We start from the raw sequence: 21,981 nt of genomic DNA, 5'->3' as shown, positions 1-21,981 counted from the left end.
TAACAAACAAAATAATTACAATGACCAATTTTGTGATTTTTCACAAGCCATCTCCTTACCATTAGGGGAAGAGCCCCTATTTGCAAATGATGAAGTCGAGGAGGTGCGTGGTAGTGGGCCAAGTGAGGATGCAAGGGCCCTGGAGGGTAAGTAGCTGCAGTCACACCAGCTTCAATTCCCAGCTCCCTGTCACACGAATGAAAGCAGCATTACAGTAATGGTACATCTTGCCTCCTAGATACAATTCCACTGTTTTGGACAGCATAAACCACAGCAACACTATCTTAACACTTATTTTTTAAAATATATGTAAACTTTGCTGAAAATCTTCTTAATCCTACCATAACTAAAAGCACCTTTTAAATAAGCTATGAAGATTCAGTACGATAAATCAGTAGAGACAACTACATATTTATTGTGTTGACTAGTTCACACACTATGGGAACAGAAGCCATAACCCATGAACCTCTTCTCTGATGGCTCAAAAGTAATTTTTTTGAGATATTAAATACATAGCAGAACTTAAACCTAATCTTCACAAGTGGTCTGATACAATTTTAAGTAAGCTAAAACATACATAAGAGATAATAGATAAGGTATGAATTTGATTTACAAGCTTATTTTATAAACAACAAATACAAGAATTGTCTTCAGCAATATTTTACTTGCCTATTTAAAAAAATCAGTTCTTGAAATAACTACCTACTGTCAGTGATCCTCAACTCCTTTCAAAAATCAATGGATAAAAAACTAGAAATATGCTTTATATATGGAGTGCTAAAAGCAACATTTCAAAGCCAAATCAAGATATACCAATTTTAAATTACAGGTGCACACAGCATTTTTTTTTTAAAAAACAGCCTGCATTATCAGCGCATCTTATGGTCCTTTGTACTGAGTCTCAAAGAACTAAAATAGTTATCTGATTACTAACCAGGCAGACCTCTCTGGAGCTTGTCGAGGATGGGAAGACATTGTCTGAGGCACGTGAATGTGATGCCCATGACCGTAATTTGGGTGCATTCTGTGAGGATGCGGAGGAGGCCTCTCATGAGCACGTCTAAAAATAAAACAACAGTTAATTCCACACATTTATTAGGGTGGAGAAAGTAAAATTCATTATCAATGTTACAGGCTGAATTACTGGAACGAGTTAAAATTAAAAAGAAAATTTCCCCATGCTGTTTTAATTTCAACTTATGTCTAAAGCTAGAATTTCATACTCAAACATGAAACTGACTATCTAGTTGCCTTTATAGCAATATACTGAGATATATTGCAAACACTGTTAGCTACCGCAATCTGGTCTTCACCTGACAGACACAATCAAGGGACTGACACTGTTTAATCCTAATCTTAAACTGCAGAACAGAAAAGCAATGAAAGTGCACATAATGGTCATGTCACGATTAAGGATGTAGTCTGTAGCATTGCCGTGAATGACTCTTAGTTTATTTCCAGTGAAATTATACCATCAGAAACTATTAGGGGAAAACGAACACTAATTGGAGGTAATTTGCCTTGAAACATGTTTGCATCATAGCTCAAGTAATAAGAGAACAGTTTCTTCCATGCCAGCTGGTACAGAACTACAGTTTTTGACAAAATCTTCACAAAAACCTGCTGGCTGATTTCTGCTACTTTACCATCGTCCACTTACCAAAAAAAAGTTAGTGTTTTTATTTCCGTTGCATTCAAAGCAGAATTATTTTATTATTATTCAGCCTAGAGACTTGGATTTTGCTAAGAGTAGGAAACTCCCTTCACATTCAGTCCCACCTTAAACTTCCAGACAGAGTAGATTAAGACATTTTGTAATCTACATACATCTAAAAAAATAGGAAGTTACTTATGGCATATTATTCTAACCACTGCAAATTGATGCTTCTCCAGAGAAATCTGTTGAGCTTGTATAAATTATGTTACAAGTGTTAGTTTCCTGCAATGTTACATACCAACATGGACACAATTATCACAGCAGAACCTATTCCTAGTCTCACCTCTGTTCAGTTCATTAACTATGGGAAAAATCTGAAACAACATACTTTAAAAGAGATCTCAAACATAAATACTGTATGGTATACAAATGCAATGCACCATCATATGCTGCCTTCTGCACATTTTGTTGCTAATCCCAAGATCCAAAAATATAGTTGTTGTACCCAACGTTTGAGACATTACAGTGAGGATACTAACCACTCTACTTATAATTTTGAAAGAGTGTCACTAGAAGGTATACAAGCTGGAAGACTATCCCATATGCTATTTCTAGAAATGAAGGATGAAACATCCTAAGCACTCTTGAGATGTTGAGACAAGGAACTGAAAGAATCAGAATTCTGCTATCACAAAGTTTCCAGAACAAGTAAGATGGCTATCACTCCTGTTTTTGCTTGAAATTCAGGCTCTCACTTGAGCTGGCTTGAGCGTTCCAAAATTGATTTTTGTATACAACTCCATAATCACAGGCATACACAACCAGTACCCTTGTGTGCTGAAGTCAGGGTGTTCAGAGGTTATACCATTTGCATAACAGATAAAGAACAGGTCCAGGTTCAAATAGATCAAAATTGTCATGACTGAGAAAGCAAAGAAATATGACTTCGCTACAGAAAAACACGGATCTGTCATATATCACCGTCAGCAGAGTTAGTACCTATAGGGTTCTTTTGTGGTTGTTTTGTTTAAGTATCTGAAAACTGCTTAAGAAGTTGTGGTTAAAGCAAATTTTTGTTTCAGCATTAACATCTAAATCTGTTTTATATTAGGTACCGGTAGAATTTATATAAAAATGTTATGAGAAACAACTAGAGAGTTCTTGCTTGAAATGCTCTTAAATATCTAAAAGCATTATCTCCGAAACAAAATAGCTTCAGTTATGTTATGATTGAATTCCAAGCCAGTACTGACCTGATTTCTCTTGGTACTAGTGTCACAGGTCTAGTTTAGCAACAGCAGTATCTCTTAAACAGTATCACCAAAGCTACATCTCAACATTGGTCACATTCTCATAGGCATTATTCAGTCTTTCTTCTCTTCTGAAGACCAAGGTGTAGTAAAGCTAGGCAGGTATCTAAGATTAAACCTTCATTAAGCCTGGTAAGCCATCTCTTGTGAGAAGTCTATCTTATCTTAAAGCATTAGTTACATAAGAACGATCTTAATAGTATCAGCAACGCAAAAGACATTTTTAAGAAACATTTGGAAGGAGCTTATGATGTACTTTTTAGGCTGTCCAGCCTGAAAAGGAATTCCTGCCTGTTATCTGAAGGATAACTAATGGGCAAGAGAAACATAAACTTCACTTCTCTTCCATAACCCATTCACTGTACTTCTTGCCTCACCTGGACACAACAAATGTAGTAACAAGAACAGGTTCAGTCTTAATGCTCACTCAACTGCGATAGTATGTAAAGACACTTCCTACCATGGTTTAATGCTAACAGTTCCTAACCATGCAATTACAATTTGAGATCCACGTGCAACATTTTACAAACCTGAGGGAAACGAATTATATGTTTAGATAACGTTCTGAGTACATTTGTGACATACGTTGGGTGTTGCATCATTCTTCTTCTCTGGACCTCCATCCTCTGGATGACTTCATGAGGATGTAGCCTCTGTGCTGGAGGTGCTGTTGCAGGGATGTGATGGGAGATAGGCTGATGTGCTGCGGGAAGATGCTGTGGAATCGGAGCAGCTGCACTGGCTAAAGGATGAGTTGGTGGTGGAGGTGGAACTGGATGAGAAGATGCATGAGAGGAGATTGAAGGATGGAAGGGATGCACTGGATGAGGAATAACATAATCTACTTGAGGCGGAGGTTGTGGCTGTGGAGGAGGATTTCCATGAGAGTGGGGACATGCAGAAGCTTGATGGTGAAGAGGTCTGGTCAAAGAAGCATCTGCAATGAAAACAGACTTTTAATCTTGTCAGTAGTAGTTTCTGGATGAAATTTATAAAAACCAGTATCTTCACACAGGTGCTTCAATGTTATTATACCAATATAGACAGTGGCAACATGGGAATGTGTATATTCAGCTTCTCAATAAAGTGATTCCAGTGATATATCCTACAAGCCCACACTTCCTGCAGCCACTACTCTTCTTTCTCAGGTTGGTAAAAAGTATGCATCTGTGATGCATGTTGAAAAGGATATACATGAGAAGTTTTACTTCGTTTGTTATTTTTAAATACTTTTTCCCCTCAAGTCCACTAATCTGTAGACATAATAAAAGAAATAACACAAACAAGTTAGTTGACTCTGAGCCTGCTAAAGCAGAACTCATTGGAGATATATGGAAGGGGAAGATAGAAGGAAAAAAATGAAAAGGTGTTACTAAAAAAAAGATAAAAATATTTTCATAGTAAATACTTTTTTTTGAAGTTTGAATATTAAGAGCTGCCACTCAAAAATGACTTCTTCCAAAAGAAAATATTTTAACTTCCCCTTGGTTATGTGTAATTCCTCTACATAAACTTAACCATTTAAATACATTTCTTAGCATGCCTTTTTCTAGGCCATTTTTACGATCAAAGTTAGCAGACAGTAAGAGTTTTCATACGTTGCCAGGGAAGCTGTTTTCTTGTTTGTCATCCTTCCCTCCTCCTCCCCCAACACAGAGATATCCAGAACTTATCAGTACTTACAGGGAGAGTGCATATAATGCCGGCAGGAAGAAAGCGATGCCTGAGGAGGAGGTTGGGGCTGGGGCTGTGCAACCATACTTGATCCATATCCATCTATCGTTATTGATTGGCTTGGGCCAGCACCAGCCTGATGCCCATAGATTGCAGTTCGAGATGAAGAACCAGGACAGCAGGGGTCAAAAGCAGACGTTCCATGAAAAGCACCACTTCCATGACTTCTTATGCCATTGCTGCTCAAGTCTACTGGCAATGCCTGCTGAATAAAAAAACACCTTTTTTTCAAAAAAAATTCTTCAGACATTGAAAACAAAATCACCCTCAAACATAACATGCTAAAAAAATAGGAATAAATACTATATGGGATCCAGGTTTTTAAGTTTTAAGGCTTGGTTCTGGAACATTCCTTAGATACGATTAACATTTCTTATTCCTAAATTCTTGAATCTGACAAAAGAGACTGAAGTAATTATACCGTACCATGTAAAAAACACATGCAACTACGATGGATAAATCATCAAGTATGTGGAAGCTGCACATCTTGAATTATTTGCAAACAAACTTTAGCATTTTCAGTTGTGTCTACTGTATTACACTTAAAACATATACCAGATTGTGCAAACTTAACTTGCAACATGTAGAACTATCAGTATTGTTCTTAAATTTTTAACAGTATTGTTTTAGATCTGTGATTTTTAGTTACTTTAGAAGTCCTAAAAGCAATGACTTCAGAAAAGCAACTTTCCTTTTTATAAACTGAACATTAAACTATAATTTTTCTTCCCTTAAAGCAGCTCAGTTATGCACAAAACTATGATCTGCAAAGTATATTCCAAGATATGTTTGTTTTGACTAAATATCAAAATAAAATAGTCTTATAGTCATCAAGATAATGTCAGCTGTCAATGATTATTTGTCAGGTTATGACTTTTCTTATAATACGTGGACACAAAAATGCAAACTAACTCAAATTTTCCATTTAGTTCTTTTTATCGTGTCTGCTACAGAACATGAAAATAATCCACAATTCAGCATTCTATTCTATTCTTCCATACCTATAACACAACTTGAAATCACAAGGAAATAGTTACAAAAATTAAACATGCCTGGTCATGGTAACTGGTGCCAGAACTGCTGCTTGCTCCACAAGGGGCAGGCACTGGAGGAGGCCTTTCAACAGGGCAGCTGGAGTCACTGAATGAAGGAGACAGTGGAACAGCTGGGTGAGGGTTGTGGTGGTGGTGGTGGTGAAAGTGGTGGCCATGCTGCTGAAAGCAGCTTGTATGCGGATGCCCCAATGCATGATGATTCTGTGAAGATCCTCCACATGGAGAATGCTGAGGGCAGCAAGATGGTAACCGTGGCATGGCCGGAGGGCCAGTTTCCAGTGTCGTATTAGATGCAGTTCTTCTTGTATCATCTTTAAATTAAAGAAGTTAACATTAAAGTAGGAGAAATTAGTAAAGCCAAACACCATATAGCAGAGCCTGAAATTTAAAAAACAGTACTTCATGATTAAATAATTAACTGATCAGAAAACAGATCTAGACTACAACCAAAACTGGATAAAAAAGGATTTAGCCATGCCTGCCAAATGAAGCAAAAATGAATGGTTTCAGTGGATGTACACATGAAAACCACTAGAGGAAATGAACTGAGACTTGCTTTATTACTCCAGTAGTTTAATACACATTATCAGCAGGGAAAGGAGGAAAGACTGTCCCTGTGGCTAATATGCCCAGACCCGTTTTGATCCAGTATCCTCAAATTCCTTTGTCAGCGTGGTCAGCTCAGGTTTTTTTTGTACATCACCTGACTTGCAGAAAGTGAAAGCACACCCACATCTCAGAGATGTTGCAAGTGTTACCCATACTTACAGCTCTCTTATAGGTCTGTATCTATATAGACCTGTATAGACATGCTTCCAGTGAAGCAATCTACAGGTTCACATCCTTCACTTCCTTATACCACACATATAAAAAACCCTACAACACTGTGATGGAGGACTCTACTCCTAGCAAACTATATTCTGCCTCCTCAGAAGTTAAGGGTATGGTTGTTGATCAGATATAATTGAACCTTCCCAGTAAGTGAGCACAGAATGCTCCTGCACAACCTCATTCATCTTTGGGAGAAAATTGATCACCTTTTTCAGATTCCTTTCCTCTCAACTTTACACAGTCAATCTAACCAATCTCAACTTATTATTGCTATCTTCAGTCCTAAAAGATCACAAGCTACTTAAGCTAGAGAAAGCTGATTAACCTCCTCTACCTCCTTTGTACTGGCAGGCAATAGAACAGTTTAGAAAGCTCTCATATTCTGTACCTCCAGCTGAAGAACCAGCAATGCTGCTATTCGGAAGACTAGAAGTTGTCTCTGGTGCTGCAGAGGGCTGGCTGTTGGAGACGTTTGGAGCTGCATCAGAGGCCTGCTCTGAGGTAGACGTACTAGAACTGTTACTGGAAGCAGAACTCACAACCTGGGGCTCCACCCTAGCTGATGTGGTTGGCACAACTGTCGGCTCTAGCAGGGGAAGAAAAAAGTTTCCATGTTCTTCAAGATTTAAAAGCTTTCCGTTTTTTCCTTTTTAAAAAAAATGCTGGTTTTGCACATTTTTAATTAGTCTACAATAAATTCTTGATGCTGGTCTTGCCAGATTACTGAGAAAGTTCAAACACAAAAATCTGATGAGTATAAAATACAAAAGTTGTTTCAATTGTATGTGGAAAAAGTCCTATTTTTAAAACTAACTCAGACTTTACAAATACAAAATCACTTCCCTAAACAAATCAGCCATATCAAGTTTTATTTACTAAATACATTACTTTCGTACTTTATGATGAAAACAGTTGCTAACATATCTGCTGAAGTTTTCTATAAATTCAAAGGCAAAGTATTCTAAGATTAAGTATTACCCTTACCATCTTTTAATGCCTACAAAGCACAAGAAAATTTTTAGATAACCAACCAAGAACACCACAGTTAACATCTAAACTAGATGAGCTACTTTACTCCACAGGCTTCAGCTATCCTAGACGTACATTTTTAAAGGCCACCACAAGATAAACTTGGTTTCTAGTCTCAGCAGACTGATTCTTCTAGAATCAGATTCATTAATCAGTATTTGAGACTTCAAGTTCATTTTGCGGATTATAAAGGCTATATGTGTGTGTGTTTCATTGGACCCAGAGAAAATATACCACGCTTGATAGATTTTGTTCTCTACTACACAACTGTGAACAGATTAAGTTTTGAAAGGATAAATGGTGGCATAGTTCAAATTCAGTTTTAAAAAGTCTGCCTTTGACTACATTTGAAACTTCTCTCTAACTACTGACAAGGCAATGACATGACTAGGAATACAAGATACCATAAAAGGTAAGATCAGAAACAGATCAGCTTTTTTAGTAAAAAAAAGTCTGCATGGATATAATAAAAAAGCATTAAGATACTTCAAATACTTCTTACACAAAGTCTTGAAGTAAAATTTGACTTGTTTTCAAGATTTTTCTCCAAATCTTAATAGGTGTATCAGCAACTCAGCAAGAAAGGGAATAAGCACATCTCCCTTTCTGCAGTCTTCCAGCTGATCACATTAAAAAACATTACCTGATATCTATGCTTAAATCCCTTTAAATTTAAATGTGGTGTTCTGATACATTGATTTTAATTAAAGAAAATATTTTTGGGAAGTACATTTAAATTCAGGCAAAAAAAACAACCGTGGAACAGGACACAGAACCTAAGACTGGTATGTGTGAGAAACAAAGTTGTTTTTGCAGTAGAGAATTACTTTTCTGTATTCCAAGGTAGTTGTATAGTCATAACAAGGAGAAATGCTAAGTAGATAAGTGGACAGTTGAAGGCCTCACCGTTCCAAAATAAGGTAAAAGCTTGAGAAAAACAGGATGAGCAGTGTGAGAATAGTAAAACAAAGATCACAAGTTCTCAAAACATAAGAAAGGAGAAATTAAAGGGTTGAAAAAAAGAAAAATTGTACATATATGGTATAGAGGAGCGTTGAGTAGCTTGTGAACCTGTAGTACTCAGCCAATGAAGAAACAGGGGAGGTGATCAGGTAATAGGGAATAAAAGGTTATGATTTGTTTACTAAAATGCACTCCTGATTGACAGGACACCCACCATTGCAATCGCGAATAAAATAGCTTCACAGAAGATCCTATCTGAAGAAAATTGAGATTTTTCTCACAGTGTGTGAATACATAGTACATTAGACTGGATACTAACGCATTCTAAAAGCAATCCTGCAGTCACGCAACTTATTCTATTAGCCTCAATCATCCTACTAGCCTGTTACTGTTTTGATTTGTTATCAATAATGCAAGCAGTTCTGTACCCTCTCCACCTCCCCCACCCCCCAAAAAAAGCCACAAAACCAATAAAAGCCAGTAGGCTTGGTCAGTCTCAAAATGCTAGCTAAGAAAAATTTATTTTTAAACACACTTCCCAAGTGTTAATTCACAAAGGTAAGTGGGAAGATGACCCTTTTACATTCATGTCATTAGCAAAGTTTTAATACTGGTATCTTTGAAGGCATCAGTAAAGTTATGAATAAGTACATAGTCGCCTTGTAACAGTTTCAATTCAGAACTTCTCTATTTTTACAATAGTTCATATGTGAAACATGTAAGTTACATCAATAAATGCCATTTCCTCTCCAATGATAGAACTGTTGGGATATTTCATAATAAAACTATAACACAAAAAAAAAAGCTGTAATTCAACCTATCTTCTTCCTTTAAAACCATCAATAAACCAAAAAATTCCAAGCCATCCAAATCACCCCAAAAATCAAAACATCTTAAAGAATAATACACTAACTTTCATACAGAGATGGAACTATAATAGTGCAAAACTTCTGTTAAACCTTAACAGTAGTGTGTACCCAAAAAAATCTTCAAAGTGACTACCAGCAACACCAACAAAAACACGTATGAGTTTAAGACTTTCCTCTGGCAACATCCAACAATAATTGGAAATCATTCTTATGATTTTCAGCAGAAATAAGTTTGAGTGCCAGTACGTTTTAACGTGAAGAGGCAATGAAAGGTCACAGTTTCAGAAACCTAGCATGCTTTACTAGTTTTCTGTTTTTTAATTTTTTTTTACTCCAAAGAAGAGTCATAACTCCAAAGCACTACCATGAGATTTTCCGTTCATAATGTTGTACTGAAATAAACATATAGGTTTAAAATAGTAGTTCCAACTTGGTCTGTAATTCCTGCCTGGTGACTCACCTTTCAGACTCACACTCAAGTCAGCTTTAAGAAAAGTTAGACACGGTGGATCCACTGAAATATCTAAACTTTTAATTTTAAAAATAAAGCTGCAAGAAGATTTTGTGACACGCTACCAGACTTTTTCATGAAACAGTATGCTAGAGTTAATACAATTAATGCAGCTCACCTTAAAGGAAGAAACTTCTCAGACCAGTATGACTTACCATCCTCATCCACCGTAAGGTCCACGACTTCTGCTGCGTTCTGCCTGAGTGGCTGTATGACTGTGGAAATCCTGCTGCGGTTCCGCTGCTCTTGAGGCCGTGCAGCATGAGAACTAGAGCTTTGTCCCCAGTGTGATCTTGAGTGCCCAAGCGTTGAACGAGACCTTAAAAAAAGGTATTAGCTTATCTACTGACCTAAATCTTGCCTTTTTTTTTCCCCACCTCACTGTCTGGGAGGCTGCTGTTTTATTTTTCAATAATAGAATAGAATTTTGTTATGCTGAAATACACATCTAGTGAATATGGAGCGGCAGGGCATTTAAGTGTTACTGCAGCCTTTAACAGACGACGTAACAGCACATATCTAACGGGCAGAATTTAGGCTAATATTTGTTTCTATGAAATAAACACAGGTAATTTATGTTTTAAAAAAACTGTGAAACCCTATCAGTCATGCAGCAATTACATCGATACTATGTTTTAACTTTGTTATAGAACATGAGTCTCTGAATCCTACACTATTCCTATGCGGTCTGAAACAGCAGATCTATCAATGATAAAAGAAGCGTTAAGATTATAAAAATTCATAAATATTAAGTTTTTCTGGGTGTTAATTTGCGATGAAGTGTTTTCAGAGGATAATTTCTAAACTTTCACATTAAAGTTCAGAGATTGCTTTGGACATTTACTTCCTAAACATTTCCCTCACTTCCGTCTAGGAATGAACACAGCTTTGTATAACACTTAATGAAGCTTGAGTGAAACATAGCTGAGGAAAGGAAATCATAAGCCTGTACCATTCCTAAGGAAATGGACGGGTTTGTTTCTGTAATATAACAGCACCCATTCTATTCAGTAGTACAGAGCATCAGAAATAGTATTAATTTTGCTATTCTGATTTATTTTTTTTTTATTTCCACCAAAAATACATTTTTACACTTTAAAACAGGCAAAAGCCTATACACAAATTAAATGGTTTCCTTTATTGTCATGTATTTTGCTCTGAACAGTATTTGGAGTTTGGTAAATAATTTTCATAATGTTCACTTCGCTTACAGCATTTACATTTTTATCCTGAACTACCATTAAGACTTCCAATAGCTGCCTTTGTTCCTTAAATTGTTCTTTGGCAAACTAATATTCTTGAACCACAGGAAAATCTGCATAGTAATTAACGTTCAAAGTATAAAAGACTAGTGTGGAAGGGACATTTCGGTATCAAAATTTGAATTTAAGACTCTTCCTTGCCATAGCAAGCTTCCTGGAATTATTTTTGTACCGTATTTTTTATTCGCACAGAATTATATTTTTCAATACAAAACAAAACTATTTCTTATCTTCTCATGAAATTTTTGGAGTAAAATCTTTTCTCAACAGTTGAGGGAAAGTATATAAAGGGCTCAACAGCAAAAGAACTCTATTTGCCCATCCCACCATTAACTTAATAATAAAATCAATTTAAGAAGTCTGCATGTTAGAAGGTCTAACAAACTGAATGGATCAAAATTTAAATACACCAGAAAACACGCTTGGTTCAGCCTCTTCCTCAATGAAATTAAAGACACCATTGACATCAATAAAAATGAGAGGGGTGTTGCTGTTGGTTGTCTTGGCAGTACCACTGCAGAAGGTAAGGTAGAAAGTAGTAATTTTTTTGCATGTAATCTTCTTTTATGGCTACTACAGCAAACATTTCCTATTAATGGTGAGAAGAGGAAACCTGAGTTTTGAAAAGCATTTTATACATCTTTAATCAAGTTTCAACTGATGTTCTGTAAGCACAGTTTCATACAGCCTCATTTTTAACACCCCCTAGAGCTTCACATGAAGTTTTAAGAGGCTAAAACAAACTTGATCCAGCTCTAGCTCAAGCCTTTGCAAAAATATTTAAGTTTTACAATTGTTCTCAACAACACATTCATATGGATAAATTAACTATTTCTGGAAACATATTTCTAACCATCTCAAGAGAAAGTCAAGAGAAAGCATCTGTTGATTCTGCAGCTTTTGCTTTCTTACTGAAAAAATATTCTACATCTTTAAAAATGAAAAAATATAAAGAAACATGTTGTTGAATAAATGCGTTTTTAAGATGTTGATTTCTCTCACCTCTCCGTTTTCTCCCTGCTACAAAATACGTAACCCAAATAAGTACATCTTTTGTGTGCCAGTTTAAAAAAATACCAAGGAGCTTGTTTGAAGCACTCATGAAATCCCTCCTTATTATGCATGCACCTGACTAATCCATGAAATGGGTTTTGCTAGGTAATGCCATTTATTCCAATGAAGTGATGTCTGTAGGAAAACCCATCTTTTTTAAATTTAAAATGGCATTAATGAAAGCACATCTGCTGAGAAACACATGGGATGTTTGTATATTTTACTATTTTTCCTTTGTCATTTTATAAAAATTGATGGCCATTCTTCATATTCCACAGTTTTGTCCTCATGTTCACAAACAAGTATATTTAAATTGGTAGTCATCTCCAACAGTCCCACGCACATGACAGTTCAAGTCTTCCACTTCAAGAAACTCCTCTATTAGATTTTACAGAACCTGACAAATATGGAATAAAATTTCCATAGGGACATGGAAGAACAGGAAAGCATATGAGGCAGCGGCTTCAAAGAAAGACACTTTCAGAGCAAGCTTGTTCTCTCTAGGATCACACTACGCAGCTTTGCTTCCCTAAAGTTCTATCTCACAGTCACGCTATCCACAATCACCTCACCGAATTCCTATCAGCTGTATTTTCAAGCTTTAGCAAAGCTGTGGGGTTTGACTTTTTTCTTTTGGAATCATAAATGCATACTAGGCCTGGTAGCATAGAATTTCTGTAACATTACCTTATGGACTTTTAATGATACAGACCCTTGCGACAAACACTGAGTCAAGCAAAATTTTACTAATACAAAGAGACACGAGTCTCACTCACCTGTAGCTCTCACCAACTGTGACGATCTCCACTTCACTATCTGTTGAGGTAACATTTATTTCTTCATTAGCAGTGACCTGGGGAGTGGAGGATGCTTCAATCACAACAACATCTTCATCAATACTCCCTAATGAGGAAAGAGGAAGATGAAAGTTTGCATACTTAATTTTAAAAGCTGTCATTTATGAGACTTTTTCCCCTTGACTTAAGATATAGGTACAGAATTTCATAGTTTATGTCAAAACTTTAGGTGCAACTGTCTAACACACGACCTAAATATGAGAGATAGCAACTCTGCTTTAAATATTGAAGTGTAAAAGGAAGATGACAAAGAGGGGGAGCTACAGATGTGCAAGTTTACATTCTACTGTGTATTGGAAGTGATTCTGGTAAATTCTATCAGCTGTAACACCAATGAAATTCAGTCATTTAATATAAAAACAAAAGCTTTGAAACTAGCAAAGCAGGAGTGGTTTATTGTTATTCAATAGCTTTATTTTTTCATATGTTCATACGTATTCAAACCTAACCTTAAGGCTAGACAATAACAACAGGAAAAGTGATGTACCAACTAAGAAATGTTATTCATTTCCAAAACAAATTGAAGACCACAATGCACTGACGCTTATAACATCTTTAAGTCTACACTTTCAGTGGCATTCACAATCATATACTAGACTGGTAAAGTTAAAAATAGAACTATTAGTGGTAAAAATAAACAACCAAATACCTCACAAAATCAACTCAGAGATAAGTTTTGACAGGAAATAATTTCTGCTTTAGGAAGAGTGGTTAATGTTCCAGTCTAATACCCATACATATGGAAACCCTCCTCTGTAGCTACAATACTGGCAATGACAAGTTTGAATACCTAGAATACTTAAATTGAGCTATAAATTTATTCACTGTTCCAATGCCATTGAGCATAAAGGAATTTATTAAATAAATGAGCTATCTAGCTTAGAAACAAAGTCTACCATTTTAAAAAGAATTTGGCCTCACTCTAGTCAATTCCGTCCTGTATGGACTGTTCTACGCCATGACAAGGTGTATGCTCCTTTCTTCATTCATTCACAGCAAGCAACAGCTCCCTGGTCTAGCAGAAGGACGCCCTACTGTAGCAAAGATCCACAAGAGCTCTGCAACTTCTTAGCTGTGCCGTTATAAGTGAAGCAGCAAAGACTAACGAATTTCAGGGGTGGGGGGTGGGCCACCCTCCCTCTTATTCCCCCCAAGCACCAACATTTTTGTTTTGAAAAACCAACAGCTTTCCTTTGTTTCTGGTCACACTAATCCCAGAGAGACTGGTGCCTGACGATGGAAACAGCCATACTTCCAAATCCTGTTATTCACTAAAATGTCATGAGTGCAAGTAGCGTGTGACAAAATTAAGTCACGGAACTCTTGAAAGTTTTGGCAGAAACCGAGCGCATTATTACAATGTCTCAAAAACAAAGTCAAAACTGAAAAATACAGACAGGCCATTTACTCAAAGTGAAAGAACTGCAGCTGAAGTCTTCACCATGTTCAGAAGAAAGTAAATGTCATGCTTCTGACATCTTACAAGTCACAGGCGAATGCACAACAGCTTCCTTACACAAAACAGTCTTAGGAACTTCTCGGGTAAAACCAACTAGCTAAGCAGCTAGTGAAAGGTCAGTTAGAAAACACCTATTTTTTTTACCCCATCTCCGTGCTTCCAAACACGCACTGCTTTAAGTACAGTAAATTTGAAAGCACTCCTGGGAGTCCAAATGGCCTCAGACTCAGTAATTACTTAAATTTAAGACAGGTCAAAAAGCAAGAAGATTTAGGCTGAAGTGTGATCTCAGTATTTCTGAGAACAAACAGCACCTCCCTGAGGCCAAAACCATATGCTGTGTAACTCCAGCGTGCATCTCTCTGTCAGGGTTCTGATGCAAGCTTCTCATGAAAACCAAAGGCAATTCTCAACTGAATATCCATGCAATTCAGATGCTCACCTTTGCCACAGTTTTAAAGTTGATTTTATTTTTTTTTAAGCAAATCTTTAGCTAAGACATCATTTTACAGACTAAATATGAGTCAGACTGTAGAAAACATCAGGACTGTTACTGGCTGAACAGGTTTTATAACCTCCAAAATAATAAAAGAAGTCTTCAGGAAAATAGTTAAAGGTACTATAAATAGGATACAGCGTGGCTATATTCCAACCTTCTGCCTTTCTACCTGCTGCTTATGCTTTCCAGTTGGGCTCTCGAAGTCAAGAGCACAAACCGATGGGGTTTTCATGCCAGAGTACTTTCAGCACAACTACACAATGAATCAGTAATACACTGCAAAATGAAGACTAGCAGAAAAAAAGTCTCTACGCTACAATAAATGCCTTACAAACATTTGTAAGATCATATTCCTAGGGAAAAAGAGATAGGAATGTTAAGTTATGATCATATACAACAAACTTTGTACCCCTTTTAAATAAAAGGGTCTTCTGCGTAAGGTTTATTAGAAGCACACCAAAAGGAAAAGTGCGTGTATGTGAACCTCGTATATTTTAAGAACACTAGTTGTTTGTTGAATTTTTATATGCCATTCTCCAATCTACCAATATAAACCAATTTCATTACATGCTTTTATCTGAACAAAAATTTTAAAAAGATCAGCTGAACAGCAAAGTTTCAGAAACAAACACCACTGAGGTAACGTTTATAATCCTTATGAAGCACCTCTTCTGTAGAGAGACAATTATTTTCAATAAAACCCAGTTTTAATGTACTTTGTAATTTATAAAACACACCAACAGCCAATGGGAAAAACAAAAACAGAAAATATCCAAACCCAAGAACGCACAAAGTGTGAAAATACTCGCATTTTGTCCTCAGTATTATTTCTGACCCTGCAGTCCACCACACAGGATGTTTTTATACAGTTTGCCATCACAAGGTACACAATTATTTGTTTTAATGGATGTACCAGTCACTAACCAGTAACTTCTCCTGGAATGAACTCTAACAAACTTGATCTTCAATTATAAATATTAATACATCACTCGTCAATGTATCATCTCGGTGATCTACCCTGCAAGAGAACAGCTGAATTTGTATAATGAGTGTTACTATAACAATCCTGTACTACTGGAAATTATTCATTCTTCAAGAAGAATAGTAATTGGACTGATGGCAGCAAAATAATTATCCAGACTTATGTTTTTTTTCCCTTGTTGTCTCTCCTGCCCCCTGCTCTCAGCATAGTACCTATGGTTATATAGCAAGCAGAAAACAACCCTCCTGTAGGTATACACCACTCTCTGCTGTCTCCTGAGTAACAAACAACTGGAGAATAATTCGCTTGCTATGTTTTGTGATGAAATTAGCCTTTGGGCTACCGCTGAAGGATTCATTCAACATTTTTAAATGATCTTGTTGAAACCAAAACTTCTACTGAAAATTACAAATTTTATTATTTTCCACTGTTTTTTTTATTTGCCCTACCCATATCCACAAGTTATATTTTACAGCACATACAAGACACCAAATTTCAGTTTGTAAGTTTCACATATCCTTACAAACTTAGACCTATTAGCAGTAGTTAGCAATTAGGTTTTGTACATAATTGAAGCTTTTTAAACCCTTCTTTATATTAAAAACCTAGTGCTCAGCCAGCCTAAGGGAAAGGATGAACTAGGCCAGCATGAATCCAAATTCAAGCAGGCTCAAATGATAATCATCCCTTAACAAGCAAAACAACCCCCACCGCAGGCCCTACGCCACAAAGACAGCAAATCTGTCAGATTAATTTACTGAGCCAAGTACAACTCTTAAATAACACTCCGCCATCCAGTATTAAGATCTTTAAATGAGCGTAACTTTTCCCCAGAAAACCGTAAGATGTCAAAAGTATATCTGCTAGGTGCTGCTGACAGACCACAAGCAGTTCTGGGAAGCAAGTTTTAATATTAAATGCTTCAATAACCCAGAAGTTATAAACAAGCTTGGCGTTACACACAGTAGTATCACTTCACTTTGACACACCATAGCATGGCTTAGAGATTTAGCAATCACCAGTTAGCACCAATTTCCTACAAAGGACGCAAATATTACTGCTATAACATCTAAGGTTATGGTTGGCCAACTACTGTCCTTCCTGGAGGGCATGTTGCTAGATTTTAACCAGATGGAATATTACATGTAAAATAGACAACAACTTTTACAACATACAATTCCAAATGAGACAGCCTGACCAAGCCATAAGTGAAAACAGAAGATACTTTAAATAAATAGTCAATTTCCAGTGACAAAGATGACTTATTTTGAGTTCCAAGCTTTCACTGGATCAGACCAAGGGCCTGTTCTGACCCATATTCTCTATCAGCTGCAACACAAAAAAAACAACCATGCCCTGGAAGTAGAAAATCCAGGCTACAACCTTTACTTGATATCTGTCATACCACTGAACAGCCACAACAACGTTACAAACACCAGAAGGCATATCCTTGCCTGTTTGCTGTTCATGGACAGCTGTCAGTAAACATCTAATGCCTTTCTGAACTTGCTGGTACTACCTGCCTCTGCAGCACCTTGTGATGGTGAGTTCAAGTTAATTACCTGGTTAGTAATTCCGCTTGAAATTGATAATAATATCCTAATAGTGTTAATGAATTCTACGTGTGACTTATGTGGAACATACTTTTCAATAGCTGTGCAAGATAGGAGAAATTTGCAAAAACATGCAATTGCCTAGGACTCTGCACCCTAGCAGAAAAGGGAGTCAACCACCAGAGTTTAGGGGATCTCATCCAACTGTGAGGTATGCTGATGTGGGTTAATCCCAAACTTTACTTATATTGTAACCAAGCACATAGGCCTTAGTCCTATCAGCAATGCTACAGCAAACCAGCACTGTAAGTAATGTATTTCCAGCACAAAAAGCTGCAGCAGCTACAGTGAAGTGCTGAAGTGAATCCCCAAGCTAACTTATTACCGCAGTTATTTAAAGCTTCAATTCACATTGGATAGGTACAGTGAGAATAGCTAATGTCGGCTGTTCACACGGCCACGTGCTGCTTTCCTCACTACTAGTAGCCCTTCCCTAGCCCCCGTCTACTAAATAACACAGTAGAAAGGACACATTCGCTTCCTTGTTCACTACTGAGATAAAGGCTCTTAATTATGACCTGCATCAGTTACTGTGGGAAGAGAAGAGCACAGTGTAATTCTAGGAGGAATTAAGTAACTGAAAAATCATTAACAAACGACAGCTCATTTCCATTTCATATGTGCTCATCGTGAACTGTTAACAGAAACCCGTTAATACAAACAAGTAGCACTTCCTGTTCAGATTAGCATTTTCACCAGCCTCTGGCTTCTAAAATATCAGATGTCTACATTCAACATTCTTGGAAGACACACAACAAATACGTGAGTGGATTCGGGCTCATTCTTTTTTAATAGAAGCTTGTTCCAATCAGCTCTGAACAAAAGCTGGAGCAGCTTCTCATCAGCATTACATTCTAAGCAAAGTGACAATACCTGTCTAGCACCAGCAACCAAAAAAATACAAAGTCTGGCCTGATAGGCCTTAAAATTCCTTGCAAGCCAACAATTTATAACAATACAAAATTATACTTTTTTTAAACACCACCACTTCCCATTACTAGTGGTTCAGATTTACTGCCAACTGAGAGTATATAAAGCTAAAACCTGCTCCACTTTTAGCTTTTTCTGAAGTGCTGGCTGTCTCCAAACGACAACTCCAGCTATTTTACATCCGAGCTGAAAATAATATCTGTACCAGCATATCAGAGAAGTTTCATTAGAACATTACAGAGATCCAATTCCAGTAACAATCTGTTGCTGTTTGCAATCAATTTAACTGTGAGCCCCCCATTTCAATTAATATCAACTGAGCAGCATATAGATTAGAATATATAGCCCTAGTAGCACTGCAATTTCAAGTGTAACCATATCATTAAACTGCACAGAGTTGTTTTTACACTGTCCATATGCCCCCAAACTCTCCTCCCTCCCCTGAACAAGCCTCATGTGGTCATGTCCAAATTAATGAGGACAGCTGCCCTTTACGGCCAACAGCTGGTAAAACAACCTAATCCAATCCCAGGCATCCTGACTTGGTACTTGCTCAATCTCCTTCTATTCCCAAAGCACCTAAATTCCACCAGAATAGCTGAAGCCCTGTAACAGAAAAGAAAAAGGAGGAAAAACTCTATGAAGTGTTGGGTTTTTTTGGGTGTGTTTTTCTGCAGCTGTGATTTTTTTTTCAGAGTGAAGGGGTGGTAGAGATTTTATAAAAGGCATCATTATAACAAATATAAATAACAAATAAATAATAATATATTATTAGAATAACAAAGAAAACACAGACCTCCATTCACATCATTTTCCAAAAATAACCAAGTTAGTTTCATTACCTACAGGAACTCATGTATTACTTAGCTGACTCAAAAGATGTGTTATTTTAATTTCTTGCAATACTCAAATGTTTTCATTAAGTGTATGTTAATAGAAATTGCCAAGTCTTTAAATGCATTGTCTTTAGAAAAAATAAATATTTGAAACAAAAAAGTATTTTTGACATATCCTTCACACAAACTGCTAGCAAGTAGGCCACAATAATAGTCACATCACTGTGCTGACAGCTTATTAGGCATTTAATTACTACCATATCTTTCAAAACAGTATTTTTTCTTTTCTGATTATTCTTCTCCTTTCCTAAGACCACCCTCTAGTACTTTTAAATATATGCTGCAGGCCTCATAATCACAGTAGAAGATCTTTGTCTTTCAATATATTGTGTACTTTCAAGCAGATGCATACACAACCCTCATGTGCCAATCTAGAGGGGGGTGAGGGGAATCTTCCCAAACATTAACAGGCTAGGGTAGCATTGCTAGTAATACAATCCTCTCCAAACATATATAAAACCATCATCATGCTTGCTCACTGTATAGAGAAATTAAATACTATTTTCCCAGTCAGCACCATTTTTGTCTCAATTAGCTCAATAACTAGAAATACCTTATATAACCAAAAAACTACATAAAGTGTTAATCATGCTCTTCTCTTACTGAAAATAGGGCATTAGCACAAAGGAAGTCTGCTCAACTTCCCATTCTATCGTCCATGTAAATAAAATGCTCAAAGCCTTTCCATCAATGTGTCCACTGGAAAAAGAAATACAGTATTCATATCTTCTAACCCAGAACTACTTCTCAGCTCACTGCAAGTGTTAATTCTGCAGTACAGCCACCATAATACATATTCTTTAAGTGCAACTTATTTCAGTTACAACTTACACCTGTAGTTTCATCTCAAATTAACTGGTGCAGAGTTAATCAATATGATGAGAATAAACACTACCTCAAATTAATTAAATGTGCTTTTCAATGCACATTTCAAGTACTGAGTACAAAAATAAAGCTATCAGACAATATATTTACTTTTCCACAAGACTACATGAAACAAATTGCAAATTCCAGTCTCCCAACCATCAGAATAACATCACACAATTATTACAATTTACCTGACCAGCTTGAATATTCAGTGATTATTACATGCATTTTTAAAGAGCTCTCTAACAGACTCTTTTCAAATACCTAAGAAAAGCCCTGCTGTAGAAATCCTTGTGTTCTACCCTTCAATGGAAAAAGTTCAGATGTGGTGTTAATTAAATTTTAATTTTAAAAGGGCAATAGGTTTTAGCAGTTCAAGTAGATTAAAAAATAACTGAAAGTTCTCTCCATAAATACATTTATCGTGGTTAGAAATAGATGGTTGCCTGAGAAGCCATAACCTACATTTCCTCATCCATTTACTAGTTTCACTGTTGCCTGGTGCACTCTGTGTGCTTGCAAGTGAAAAGAGCATTGTTAATGGTCCTACATCATTCTACAGTTACAAGAAAGTTCATCCTCTCTGAAAATGAGAAGAAATGATTAACCAGAAAATAGAAGTGTTGACATAGTAATTTCCCAAACTTGTTTTTAGTATGAATGTATGCATGTCCTCCTACCTTAATTATTTACAACTTGTACCTTTCTATATGCTTGGACATGCATTTCAGAAACATAACTTTTCAAAGCTTAAAAAATTGCATTTCTGTCCCTACAAATATGCATGGAGATAATTAAGCCTGTACAATAGTCTTCCCATTTTAGAGTTATTTATGCAGTCCTAACACTGCATGAGTAAGATTTTTGCATTACAAATTTTACTTCTTGTATTAAAACAGTACAAGAAAGAATAACATGCAAATTATTTCCTGCAACAATGAATAAGTAATAATCTATTTAGTACTATGGTTCTGTTCTAGCATAAATTGTGCCCTAACATGAACATACAGATTTTTTAACTTGTACTTCCAATTTCAGTCAGTTTTTCTTCGAATAAAGATCAGCACAGTCCAAGATATGGTTTCATTTTGTAAAACACATTTGTCATTGAACAATAGATAAATAAAACATGGCAGCACAGACTAACACTAGGCAGCGTCCTGTGTATCTACCTCCCCACGCTCAACAAAAAGCTGAAATGATTCACAGAAGGCACAGCTGCAACATCATGAATATAACTGGTCCCAGTCTTGTAACTGCCTTTCTCTTGGCAAGTTTATGAAGAAAGGAATTCTAAGACAATTGGTAGAGGGGGAGAAAAATAATATTCAAGCATATCCTTAAATAACTATCAAGGCATATTAGAGAAGCATCTATGTAAACAACTGCAAGATCATTCACTGACTTTAAGTATTTGGTATATATACAATACTCTGCTTTCCACAACTTCAGGCCTTAAAATTTTCTTTTATTATTGCAATAATAAAACTATGTTCCACTGAATCCTATTTTACACTATTATCACAGTGACCATGCCTTTTCATTTAAAGTTGTCAAGCACTGTTAATTGTATTAGCAGACGTGCTATAGATACCTCTTCCTAC

The 21,981-nt window shown here is 36.4% G+C and overlaps 1 protein-coding gene across 9 annotated transcripts in view; it reads right to left on the bottom strand.

Annotated features, from left to right (window-relative positions):
* The window catches only part of RNF111 (ring finger protein 111), a 53,205-nt gene that overhangs the window by 12,109 nt on the left and 19,115 nt on the right, over window positions 1-21,981 (bottom strand). For 7 of the 9 annotated variants that reach the window (XM_040569617.1, XM_040569619.1, XM_040569622.1 and 4 more), the window contains exons 3-10: window positions 13,051-13,177; window positions 10,115-10,278; window positions 6,976-7,173; window positions 5,754-6,067; window positions 4,651-4,906; window positions 3,553-3,904; window positions 935-1,060; window positions 60-186 (exon numbers count right to left, since the gene is read on the bottom strand). In XM_040569617.1, coding sequence (XP_040425551.1) covers window positions 60-186; window positions 935-1,060; window positions 3,553-3,904; window positions 4,651-4,906; window positions 5,754-6,067; window positions 6,976-7,173; window positions 10,115-10,278; window positions 13,051-13,177 — 1,664 coding nt within the window. The remainder of the gene's footprint in view (window positions 1-59; window positions 187-934; window positions 1,061-3,552; window positions 3,905-4,650; window positions 4,907-5,753; window positions 6,068-6,975; window positions 7,174-10,114; window positions 10,279-13,050; window positions 13,178-21,981) is intronic. The other 2 variants (XM_040569618.1, XM_040569620.1) reach the window with 1 other exon arrangement.

This window comes from Cygnus olor, chromosome 11 (assembly GCF_009769625.2).
Source record: "Cygnus olor isolate bCygOlo1 chromosome 11, bCygOlo1.pri.v2, whole genome shotgun sequence".
NCBI lineage: Eukaryota > Metazoa > Chordata > Aves > Anseriformes > Anatidae > Cygnus > Cygnus olor.
This window is presented reverse-complemented; position numbering and strand designations above follow the sequence as displayed.